The 13,021-nt window shown below is 45.6% G+C and overlaps 1 protein-coding gene across 2 annotated transcripts in view; it reads right to left on the bottom strand.

Annotated features, from left to right (window-relative positions):
* ARHGAP42 (Rho GTPase activating protein 42) overlaps window positions 1-13,021 on the bottom strand; it is a 175,392-nt gene that overhangs the window by 32,610 nt on the left and 129,761 nt on the right. For both annotated transcript variants that reach the window (XR_014510183.1, XM_083436294.1), the window contains exons 9-11: window positions 10,520-10,620; window positions 5,454-5,563; window positions 2,742-2,820 (exon numbers count right to left, since the gene is read on the bottom strand). Coding sequence is in view for 1 of the 2 variants with exons in the window: in XM_083436294.1 (XP_083292420.1) it covers window positions 2,742-2,820; window positions 5,454-5,563; window positions 10,520-10,620 (290 nt within the window). In the remaining variant the exon portion in view is untranslated. The remainder of the gene's footprint in view (window positions 1-2,741; window positions 2,821-5,453; window positions 5,564-10,519; window positions 10,621-13,021) is intronic.

Genomic DNA, 13,021 nt, shown 5'->3' with positions numbered 1-13,021 from the left:
TAACAACTTTCTGAAACTATCCAATCACTGAACGTCACTTTCTATCCCTTATTTGAATATGTGGACCTGAGTAAAAACTATCTACAGTATCCCCCTGCTGGCCCAGGGTGAGAACTTCAGTACATAACAAGCCTCACCATCTTGGGGAATGAACAAGGACGCTCAGTGATCAAGCTGGGATGTAAGTGTTCAGGTAATCCCTGAGGCAACCTGGACTTCAGTTGTTCAGATGAGGCCCATCTCTCGGTCCAACTTTCTCCATGGTGTTAGGGACTGGAAGGGCTGTGAAGGGTGTGTGGCAGAGGCAGGGGGGCCAGGGAATTGACCCAGGAGAGGAATCTATGGGGGTTGGCACCACCAGCTAGGCAGTAGCCAAGGGAGAGGAACGGTCAGAGCAGTCTGAGGAGGAGGGAGGTGAGCAGGATGTGTCAGAGATGGAGGAAGAGACTGTTCAGCCAAGGGATGGGCCAACTGACTCTCCGCCATCTCCCACCCCACTGTCTTCTAGAACAAGGAGGGGCCTGAAGAGGGAGTGGCAGATTCCACATAAGAGAAGTCTCAAGGTGCAGGCATGCAACCTGTCAGAAGAAGGTAGGTTTGTGTGTGGTCCCACTGTTGCTGCAACTGCTTTGCAGGGCGCAGACCTGGGAAAGGGTATGTGCATGTGTATCTGGAATACCATGCAAATTGCTACAAGTGCGAGCTTTTAGCAACAAAAAATGACCTATCAGACATGTGCCTTCCTTGACTGGGGTGCCTGGGACACACAGGCACATCTGGTAATCGCTCAAGAAAGGGTCTTCTTAGTGGCTGCTCCCAGACTTTGGAACTCCTTCCCTAGAAAACTAGACTGGCTCCCTCCTTGTTGTCCTTCCTCCTGCTGCTGCTGAATTTGGGAACTGGGTGCTTTTATCGAAAGGGCTGGTGCCATTCTGTTTCTATTGTAATTATTGGTATGGCTCTAACAGATTTTATATATGCATATGGATTTAATTCTATCAATGTTTAATTGTTTTTTAATGACCCCCCTTATATTTTTAGTGGTTCTTATTTCTCTCTATAAGCTGCCTTGAGCCTTGTCAGGGAAAAAGGCAGGCTAAAAATAAATGTATCAACATCGTCGTCATCATCATCGCTCTCTAAGTGTTGGTGCTGACCTTTAAATATGCTTAAGACTAACATAGGAACACCACAGGGATGCGTACTCAGTCCGCTCCTTTATATTCTTTACACGTACGATTGTGTCGCTACTCACCCTAGTAATAGGGTTGTCAAATTTGCAGATGACACAACCGTGATTGGGCTCATCTCTGAAAGGGAGGGTGAAATGGATTATAGAGATGAGGTGGAGCGGCTGACAGAGTGGTGCAGAGCTAACAACTTGCTCATAAATACAAGGAAGACAAAGGAACTTGTGGTGGACTTTAGGAGACAGAAGAGCAATGTCCAGCCACTTTTGATTGATGGGGTCTGTGTGGAGAGGGTAACAACGTTCAGATTTTGGGGCATTGAATTACAAGAGGATCTGTCCTGGAGTGTCAACACAAGGGGGCTTGTGAAGAAGGCGCAGCAGAGACTGTATTTTTTGAGAATACTAAGGAAAAACCATCTTCCGCAGAAACTGCTGCTTGCCTTCTATCACTGTGCCATTGAGAGCGTGCTCACTTATGGCTTATGTGTGTGGTACGGAAGCTGTACTACCCAGGACAGGATGGGGTTGCGCAGGGTTGTTAAGGCAGCAGAGAGCATTGTTGGCTGCCCACTCTCCACCTTAGAGCAGATTTATGCCACAAGGTGCCATAGGAAGGCACTGGACATAGTAAAAGATCCATCGCATCCTGGTCACTGTCTCTTCGAGCTCTTGCCGTCGGGACGGAGATACAGGACGATGAAGACAAGAACGAGCCATCTTAAGAACAGCTTCTTCTCCAGAGCGATCTCGGCCCTGAATGGGAAGCCCGGACTTTGAAAGTCATCTAATCTCCCTTGCTGTATTTTACTATATTTTTTAATTAGTGTTTTTATGGAGCAGCCAAGTAATTTCGTTGTCCCCGAAGGGGGCAATGACAATAAAGATATTATTATTATTATTATTATTATTATTATTATTAAAGCCCTAAATGGCCTTGCCTTGGCCCAGTATACCTGAAGGAGCATCTCCACACCCGTCGCTTAGCCCAGACACTGAGGTCCTCATCCGAGGGTTTTCTGCTGGTTCCCTCACTGCGAAAAGTGAAGTTACATGGAAACAGGCAGAGGGCCTTCTCAGTAGTGGCACCCTCCCTGTAGAAGGCCCTCCCTTCAGATGTCAAGGAAATAAAAACTATCTGACTTTTAAAAGACATCTGAAGGCAGCCTTAGTTAGGGAAGTTTTTAAGGATTGATGTTTTATGTCTTTAGATATGCTGTAAGCCACTCAGAGTGGCTGGGTAAACCCAGCCAGATGGGCGAGGTATAAATAATAAAATTGTTATTGTTATTATTATTATTATTATTATTATTATTATTATTATTATTATTATGCTTGGGGAGGGGGCAACTGGCATCTCCACCCACCCAAGTTTGTGGAGCTTTGGAGGGGGCAAATTGTGTTGTGGGGACAGGATTAGGCCCCCAGGTCACGTGTTTAGCCTCCCCCCACCCCAGTGTTAAAAGAGGCAAAGTAAATTTGCTGTTAATTCTCTGCCTGGAAAAAATAAATAAATCAAAAGAAACAAATGATAGAACAAGGACTTCCTTACCGGTTCTTTTCCATCCATTGCTTCCAGCCAGAGCTTCCGGTTGGATTCGGAATAAGCTTGTAGTGTAATGATCCCATGCCTATTTAAAAGACAGCAACAAAAGCAAGTGATTCACTTGTTTTCTTTTCTTTTCACAAATTGTGAAGATGGTCTGAAGAGGAAAGTACCATGCTGAGTAAAATGAGAAGGAGTAAGTGCTAGAGCTGAACTGAGTATTTCCAGTGAACTTCTTATTCAAGGAACATGTCTCTTCTCTATACAATATGCTCTCTTTCATTACAAGAGCTCCCCAAGTGGAGCTCCTGAGGGCCAGCAGCTGAGACAACTAAGATTCTAGGGTCAAACAGATTCAAGGAACGAGGGGCGGGGAGGGGAAGGGCCCTATTTATTTCAAAACTTCTCTCTTTAATACAGGGGAAACATTTAAAAGCAGCCCTGAACGATTTGCCCATCTGCAATGTTGGTAAACTGCCATCGCCTGGCAAGATTTTGTTACTGAGTGGCTTGCAGGTGCTGCAGATGAAATAGAAACACAGTGCTTTTTTCCTTAAAAAGAGAGAAAAAAAAGAGACAGCTGGCTCTAGCCCTGCAAGAGGAAGGAGGGGGAGAAGGAATGCCATCGCCTCCACCGCAGCCTCCCCAGACTCCCCTCTCTAGACACCGGTGGGGAGAATGACTGAGCTCCAGTCTGCGCTGCTACTGCGGAGACTGCTGGCACGTCGGGGCAACACAAAATGTTTACCCCTAAACACCCCCCCAGAAAAAGCACTCTAGAAACACATTAACACACATGTCTACTACACCTTCCCAAAGATTTCACTGTGTTTAAAACAAAAATGGCGTATTACTTGAGGTACGACCATACCACATTACTATAATTCCATAGGGCGCCCTGTGGAACATCCTCCCACCAGATGTGAAAGAGAAAAACAACTACCAGACTTTTAGAAGACATCTGAAGGCAGACCTGTTTAGGGAAGCTTTTAATGTTTGACAGACTATTGCATTTTAATATTTTGTTGGAAGCCGCCCAGAATGGCTGGGGAAACCCAGCCAGATGTGTGGGGTATAAATAAATCATCATCATCATCATCCTCATCCTCATAAACATGGGATCTCCTAGAGTGTATCATTCTACCAGCAATGCACCCCCTAGCCTTTTTTGGGAGGTTTCAGTGGGATAAACAGGAGTGACCGTGTACAAGGTACCTTTCCAGAGACCTCCATGTAGAAGGTAGGTAGCACATTGTAGGCAACACAACGCATCAAAGGTAGGCTGCTGTAGACCAAGACAGACCATAGGTCCATCTAGCGCTGTACAGTCTGCAGCAGAGTAGGGCGCCTCCTAGTGGTGGGGAGGAACAAGGGAGAGGGCTGCAACTTTTATATCTGACTTGGGTAGGCTTACCAGATGCATCTGGGTGAGCCGCTTTCGAAAGCAGGATGCTGGCCTAGGTGGATCTGGCCTGGTAGGGCTCTTATGTTTGAATAAAACCAGGTAGGTTTTAGGTTTTATCTATATCCATCTATAGAGAGGACGTGGGTGGCACTGTGGGTTAAACCACAGAGCCTAGGACTTGCCAATCAGAAGGTCGGTGGTTCGAATCCCCACGATGGGGTGAGCTCCCGTTGCTCGGGCCCTGCTCCTGCCAACCTAGCAGTTCGAAAGCACGTCAAAGTGCAAGTAGATAAATAGGTACCGCTCCAGTGGGACGGTAAATGGCGTTTCCGTGCGCTGCTCTGGTTCGCCAGAAGCTGCTTCGTCATGCTGGCCACATGACCCGGAAGTTGTACGCCGGCTCCCTCGGCCAATAAAGAGAGATGAGCACCGCAACCCCAGAGTCGGCCACGACTGGACCTAATGGTCAGGAGTCCCTTTACCTTTATCTATAGAGCTAGTGTGGTGTAGTTGCTTAGAGTGCTGGCCGAGGGCCTGGGAGACCAGGGTTCAAACCCTCACCTGGCTAGTGGCCTTGGGTCAGTCACTGTCTTTCAGCCTAACCTACCTCACAGGGTTGTTGTGGGGATTAAATGAGGAGGAGGAGAACCATGTATGACATTTTTGAGCCCCCTGGAGAAAAATATGGGGTATAAATGCAATAAATAGATCATAATAAAAATATGGGGTAGGGAGGGAGAATATTTCATGATCTTAGGCTTGGAAGGGGCATGAAAGGAAAGAGCAGACAGACTAAAGGATGTACGAGAGAAGTGTTATCCACATCTTATAAACATAACGCTTACAGAAGATCTGAGAGCCCATTTGAGTTAAGCTCTCTCTTTAAGGTGTAGGCTGGGTGACTGGAGAATGTTAAAGGCCTCTGGAACTTTCTGACTGGGTTGCCCTGGGCAAGATAAATAAACTAACAAATAATAATAATAATGTAGGTTTTTTATTTTAATTCAACATAGAATCGTAGAGGTGGGAGGGACCTAAGGGTCATCTAATCCAACCCCCTAGAATTGCAGGAATCTCAGCTAAAGCATCCATGACAGATGGCCATCCAACCACTGCTTAAAACAGGATCTTTATGAGCGTACCCAGTTAAGAGCATTATTCTCTCCCCGTTCAAAGTCTATTCTGGATGAAAAAGTGAAACACTCGATATAATTTTTCAGATGCAAACCATGTTTTTGTCTGCTCTTAACGGTATGGCACAATGCTGCGTAAATACTTTCATTTTCTTAAAAGGCATCTATAAAAACACAAACCTTTCAAAGACTTCAATATCGAAGCAGAAGCGCTTGTCAATTGAATCCGTCTTTCTCCGGATGCAGGATTTCAACTTGAACACTTCTGGCGTACTCGGGACAAGACCATTCTGGAAAACATCAGAAAGGGGGAAATTGGAGTGCTGAACTGCCAAATTATTTGTTATAGATTTGTGGAGTGGAGTCCCTATGATGGTTGTACACCTCCTTCCGGCAACTCCTGCAGCCAAGCTGGTGCCAAATGTATTGCTCTGCTTTCCTTTGGACCACATCAGCAAAGCCAAGAGGGTATTTTTGTCATCTGAACAGCCCAGGACCTCTATACACACTGCCTATGCTTGCACTCCAGTGAGGTCACTTTGGTGCTCCTAACACAGCTGTTTGACTTCACATCTGGAAGCACACTCCTTTTTCTCTTGAGACAGACGGATGCCAATAACAAAGTAAAGCAGTAGATGTGCTGAATCAGTGCTTGGAAGCGACTGGAGGAGGGCCAATCCGGATAAAACTGAGCTACTGTTGGTGGGTGGTTCCTCTGACCAGCTTTGTGATGTGGGTGGCCTGCTCTAGACTTGGTCCCACTGAAGGAGGAAGTTTGGGGGTTCTCCGGAATCTGCTGTTGTCACTTGAGGCACAGGTGGCCTCGGTGGCACAGAATGTCATCCATCTTCCAGATGTTGTGTTCCAACTCCCATCAGCCACAGGCAATGCGACCAATCGTCAGGAAAGATGGGAGCTGACGCTCGATACCTGCTATAGGGTCACAGGCTCCTCATCAGAGCTATAGATTTTCTTTGGTCACTCACGAGCCAGCCAAAGTTGCCCCATGCTTCTCCCCAGTGAAAAATGGCCTTCCCTTCAGCTCTTCCGCTAACCCAAACAGCTGCAAAGGCACAAGCTGCCCTTACAAAACATTTTAAAGCTGTGCAAAAACAGCTTTTTGTTGTTGTTGTTGTGACATTTCTGTTTAGTTTTCCCAGATTTTCCCTTTCCCAAACTCATCTGCACACTTCCGGTAACTGCAAGGCTCATCCCTCACCCACAAAAGGAGGGCTACAATATTCAACTAACTAAAAACATCTTATCTGGTGAAAAATTGCGATTCATACTAAATTCGGCAGCACTTAATGAATTTGTGGGGAGCAGAAGGAGGCATCTCACACAGAGGGAAAAGCTCTTCTGACGTGCTGTCTGCTGTGACAGATGGGGGAGCTGCCCCAAACCAAGATTTCCTTCAGTGGTGTTACTTCATGACAGATGCAGATTTGAGATGCCACCCTAAGGCTGAGGAGTTGTGGAGGCAGGGAAGCAATTCCGCTCTCTCACCCAATGCCCTGCAAAGACCTTGAGCTCATTCCAGATATTTTTCTCTTTTCTTAACTTAAACTTATGTATTTTTTGCTCTATAAGACGCACCAGACCACAAGACGAACCTAGTTTTTGGAGGAGGAAAACAAGGAAAAAAATATTCTGAATCTCAGAAGCCAGAACAGCAAGAGGGATCGCTGCGCAGTGAAAGCACTAATCCCTCTTGCTGTTCTGGCTTCTGTGATAGCTGCGCAGCCTGCATTTGCTCCATAAGACGCACACACATTTCCCCTTACTTTTTAGGAGGGGAAAAGTGAGTCTTATAGAGCAAAAATTACGGTATTTCCTTCCAAATGGGAACAACAAGAGGGGACAAACCTAAATAAGCTACATCAACTCCAGGGCTGGTGTAGTTTGATTTGTGGTTTGGGAGCATGTTGGTGTATTGGGGGGGGGGGCAACTTTGGAATCAAAACTCCTCCTGGTTCTCCCTTAACATACTTCCAAACCTTGTGCCCTGGCATGCCTCCATTTCAGTCCAGCCAACGTCGGGAGTCGACAGGGCAAAGGTTGCTAGTTTCCACAGTGGCAGCGAGGCAGAAAACTGGCATTGTACCCTCTTCTCCCAGGTCAGAGGTCTCTCTTCACCCGCAGAGAGATGGAGATCTCATATTTCCTATGGCCTGGTCTCCCTGGGGCCACTGGATTACTAGGCTGCTTGATTAATTAGCAGGTTCGTTAAAAGCTCAGCTTGGTTAACTGACCAAACTGAAACTCATTTGGTCAGGATTTCTTTAACTAAGTGACATCCCTGCCCTAAAGTAATTGTGAATGTATGCTGTTCCTCTCATGCACTAATATTCCTCCCAGTCAGGAGTGCCAACTTGGCACCATCGCAGTCCTCGGCCGAGCCCTGATCAAAATTGGCAGAGTAAGATCAGATATGATCAGATCAGCTTGGGCTGAGGAGGGAAAATGGAGATGGTAGCCGCTCTGAAGCAGAAAGAAAAGTCTTTAATAGGGGAAGAGTGGAGATATTTATTTATTGGAATTACAAAAGAGGTGTACTTGCATGGAATATTATCACATACAGTTTGAAAAGAGGGTGACCGTAAAATCTGGATGCCTGCCAGCTGTCCGTGGGCCCCAGAGAGCTGGCGTGGCTTTTTATGGGGAAACCGAAACAATCTTTATGCGACTTACTGATTGCCAAGTACACCCCTACAGTACATTTGAAACATCGGCCGGTTTAGAAAGATCAAAGACAGCGCGACGTCGCTAATTAACTTCAACCTTGGATGGAAGCCCGGAGAGTAGTAGAGCAACAATCAGCAGAAAAGGAGGGGTCACTGAAGGAGGACTGTGCTTTAAAATATGAAGACTGAGAACAATGTGGAAAAAGCCACCTGCGTGATTACAGAAATAAGGAATGGTTACGTAAAACAAGATGGAGAGTTATACCAGCGACTGATCGATCGAGAGAGGAGATTGTCAGTATCAGGACTGGAAAATTGTCAAGTACAGTGGTACCTTGCAAGACGAATGCCTCGGAAGACGAAAAACTTGCAAGACGAAAGAGTTTTTCGTTTTCTGAGTTGCTTCGCAAGACGGATTTCCCTATGGGCTTGCTTCGCAAGACGAAACGTCTTGCGCCTTTTTTTTTAAACCGCCAATGCATTCCTATGGGAAACCGTCAATACACAGTGGTGCTTCGCAAGACGAAAAAACTCACAAGACGAAAAAACTCGCAGAACGAATTAATTTCGTCTTGCGAGGCACCACTGTAACAAAGAAGATAGCAGAAAGATAAAGGATGGACCTTTAGCTCTTGCAATCCAGAACATGGGAAGTCTCATTGAAATTAATTAATTCGGACTCTATAATTGGCTGTATTGGTTTTTGTTTTTGAATGTGGTAAGATTGGGCTTGATTTGTTATTAATAGGAATGTTTTTCCCCTCATTATTGGAAAACGAATAAAAATTATTTACAAAAAAAAAAGAGGCGTGCCAACTTGGCCCTGCAACCATGGGTACCCGGGGGCCGTGGGCACTGAAAATTGTGGGTGCCCGGCCCCTTCGTGGGGGATTTTGTGGTTGCTCGGACACCCAGGGAGCTGGAACCTATGTTCCAAATAACTTCCCAGGAACAGTGAGACACAATGTGGTGAAGTAAAAGAGCTAAAAGAGCCGTCTTTAAGTGAGGAGTGATATTAGGCATGCTTCCAACTTTCTCAACCAGGGCCCCTTTTCAGACAAACTAGGTCTGAAAAGAGACTCTTTATAGGCAAAGATTGAGGAGGGAGGGTAGAGAGATTTTAAGGGCAAAGAGACAAGAATCCTTCCTACATGTCTATTGCCCAAGTGGAGAATGACTGAAGATTAGGCAAAAGGAGCTAGGCAAAGAATTAATAATAATAATATTAATAATTTTTATTTATACCCCGCCCTCCCCGGCCAGAGCTCGGCTCAGGGCAGCTAACACCAGTAAAATTACAATAAAAACATAATAGGGGAAAAAAACAATTTAAAATACAGGTTAAAAGGCAATTTAAAATGCTGCCTCATTTTAAAAGTAGCCCATGGATCAAAACCGTAAGGGGCGGGGGGACATAAGGGTCAGACTGAGTCCAAACTAAAGGCCAGGCGGAACAGCTCTGTCTTGCAGGCCCTGCGGAAAGATGTCAAGTCCCGAAGGGCCCTAGTCTCTTGTCACAGAGCGTTCCACCAAGTCGGGGCCAGTACTGAAAAGGCCCTGGCCCTAGTTGAGACCAATCTAACCACCTTGCGACTTGGGACCTCCAAAGTGATGTCATTTGTGGACTTTAAAATCCTCCGCTGGGCATACCAGGAGAGGCTGTCCCATAGGTAGGTACGTGGGTCCTAGGCCGTATATGGCTTTAAAGGTAAAAACCAGGACCTTAAACCTGACCCTGTACTCCACCGGGAGCCAGTGTTAAAGCACTGGATGGATGTGATCCCGCAGCAAGGACCCTGTAAAGAGCCTCGCCGTGGCATTCTACACCCGCTGGAGTTTCTGGGTCAACTTCAAAGGTACAATAATCAAGCCTGGAGGTGACCGTTATGAAAAGTTGCACATCAGAACCTTCAAAAATCACCCCCCCCTTCCTTTGGAAAGGTAGCCTGTTTCTTGAGGTTTAGCTTTTACTCGAAGTTAAATTAGTTGCTGAAAATTCACAGTGTACCTTGTTGGACGAATGCATGGGTGCAATGGCGCTAATTCATGGAAAAGGTTAAAGAACCCACAAATTACTTATGATAATGAATAGAAGGTAGTGGTCAGACCCAGGAAAAGATCAGCAGAACATGTCTGGGGCTGTGTACATTTAAAGCACATTCTGCCCCCCCCCCCCCGGAATCTTAGGAACTGTAGGGTTTTTTTTAGGGTGTTGGGAATTATAGCTCTGTGGGGGGTAAACTATGCTTCCCAGGATTCTTTCGGATAGGATAAAGTGGTTTAAATGTTTTCTGTGTACTCTGTGAAGGCTAAATGTGGAAAAAGTTCATTTTTAGTTTTCTTTAAGAAAGAAGAAGCTTTTCTGCAAAACGATGTGGTTTGAGTTTCCGTCTTTGACTGTCAATAGCAGACTACATAAAAACAGTTTTGATGTGGACACACCATAACCCTCTAACTAGCAACACTTTTCCTAGTTGATGTCCATTCCCTAACTTGAAACCAATTGAGGAAAAGCCACGGTGCCCTTTTCCAATTTAGAAGACGGCTTGCGATAACACTTACGACTTTCCCTCCAGATTTGGCTTCAGAAACGCTCATTGTGAATGCTTTTGTCCCTTTGTCGTAGGTACAGTAATGTTTTATCCAGGTGAACCCTAGAGGTCCTAAAAAGAAAAAAGAAAATGGGAGTGAGGGAGAGAGACCAAAAGGTGAAAAGGGGAACGGAAAATTTGTACTTATTTGCATAAATGCTTCCTAAGGAAAAATATTCCTGGCAAAATAGATAGAACATTGGTTGCTCTTAGGTCAGGGTCATTTATAAGGCTGGACCTAAGAGTCTGAGCCAGACATTTATTTATTTTTGTCAGTTTGGAGGAATGAAAGGAGGAGAGATATTCAGCCTTTTTTTTAAAGATTTCACACATATTTCATGTATTTTCTGTTATGCCAGCTCACAGAAAAAACTCAGAGAATCCTTGGCAAGAGTGAAGTATTAACATATGTCCTGGTGTATTTCAAGTGAACTTTGCTAGCAATGCCCATGGAAAATGCAACCCATCACTTCCCCCTCCCCTGAATGCCAAATTAAGATTCTATCCTTTTTTGGGGGGATAACATTCTCAACAAAACGATGTGGACAGCCAAAGTCTATAGGGTAGTGAAACAAACAGGCCCAGTGCATTCATTTCTGAGACCAAGATAATGACTGCGTCACTCCTCCCCACCTCCTCAGCTTAAACAAATGACCAAATCCTTTTCCTCTTCAATAAGAGCGTGTTGAGATGGCCTTCGACTGTTTAATAAAGCACTGTGTGTGCCCAGCATTTCCTGGTGTCCTTGCGCTCCTTTTAATAATGCTCAAGGTAATTTCCGATTAGCAGATTTCTTTTTAATCACATTTTGTTATTATCAGTCAACTAAAAGGTACAAAAGGTGCTCAAAGCAATCTGCCGTTATTACTAATGTGGGGAACTCTGCTTCGGGGGGGGGGGGGGACGGGACAAACCATGAAGGCCAGGGGGCAGGGCGAAGAGGGATCAGCAAAAGGCGAAAAAACCTTGATGAGGAAGCCAATCACAGAATTGTAGAGATGGAAGGGACAACGACAGTCATTTAATCCAACCCCTTGCAATGCAGTCATAACATTAAGCTACACTGTCATTGCATGTGCCATTTTAGATTTGATGATGTTATTAATGTTATTCTTATCATCATCATCATCAACAACAACTGCTCATTAACTATTATATTTATATCTCGTCCCTCCTCCCAAAGCAGCACAGGGAAGCAAACAACAACAGATAATACTGCAAAACACACACACAAACATTTAAAATAATTCCAACCCAGATGCAGACTGGGGAAAGATGTTTTGAGCTACAGAGTCAGGAGATTAAGAGCCAGTCTACATTTTAGAACTTATCACACCAGCGCTGCAAAAACGGGGTGGCAGTGTGTGGAGGTTTCTGGGAGAGATGCTCCAAGCACAACATTTTTCAAGTTCCTGATACAATGATGTCAACACACTGGAAGCCTTCCTGTTCCTGCTCCATGTCTATAGTGGCTCCTGGCAAGGATACTCACAATAGTCTGGTTTGCATGACACAGGAAGCCAAACGATGGCTTACTGGGAGAATGCAAACATCCAGGCTCCGGGAGAGCAACTCACAGCCAATTTTCTCCTCCCTGGCCCTTTTTTATTGTAAGTCGCTTTACGTGGGGCTGCCCTTGAGACTGACCCAGAAACTCCAGCGGGTGCAGAATGCCGTGGTGAGACTCCTTACGGGGTCCTCGCTGCGGGATCACATTCACCCAGTGCTATACCAGCTGCACTGGCTCCCGGTGGAGTACAGGATCAGGTTTAAGGTGCTGGTTTTAAACTTTAAAGCCCTATAAGGCCTGGGACCCTCGTACCTACGGGACCGCCTCTCCTGGTATGTCCCACGGAGGACCTTACGGTCTTCAAACAAAAACATCTTGGAGGTCCCGGGCCACAGAAAGGGTAGGCTGGCTTCAACCAGAGCCAAGGCTTTTTTGGCTGTGGCCCCGATCCGGTGGAGCACTCTGTCACAAGAGACTAGGGCCCTGCGGGTCTTGACATCTTTTCGCAGGGCCTGCAAGACAGAGTTGTTCCACCAGGCCTTTGGCCTAGGCTCTAGCCCAATGGTTGCCATCAAATTTGATTTGAACTGATTTTATAATGAATTGATTTTAGAATGCTGTATTATTTTACTGTTGTTAGCCGCTCTGAGCCCAGCTTCAGCTGGGGAGGGCAGGATATAAATAAAAATTTATTATTTTATTTATTATTGTTGTTGTTGTTGTTGTTGTTGTTGTTGTTGTTGTTTTGTTCCTGGGCTACACTGAGCCCTCTCCCCAATAACCATGACCTGTATCCTTTCTTACTGGTTGTGGTTACAAGGGAGAAGTTTAACCACAAGTCCTGGTTTGGACAGCACACAAAGCCAGACTTGGGCTGAGCTGAGAGCCCAGGAGGACGACCAAAGTGGCTGCAGACGACCAAAGTGGCTGTGAGGCCCTCTCAGAACCTGTAAGTTCATGAAG

The sequence above is a fragment of the Podarcis tiliguerta genome, assembly GCF_965153285.1.
Source record: "Podarcis tiliguerta genome assembly, chromosome: 4".
NCBI lineage: Eukaryota > Metazoa > Chordata > Lepidosauria > Squamata > Lacertidae > Podarcis > Podarcis tiliguerta.
Note: the sequence above shows the minus strand (reverse complement) of the source record. Positions and strands in the feature narration are given on the sequence as shown.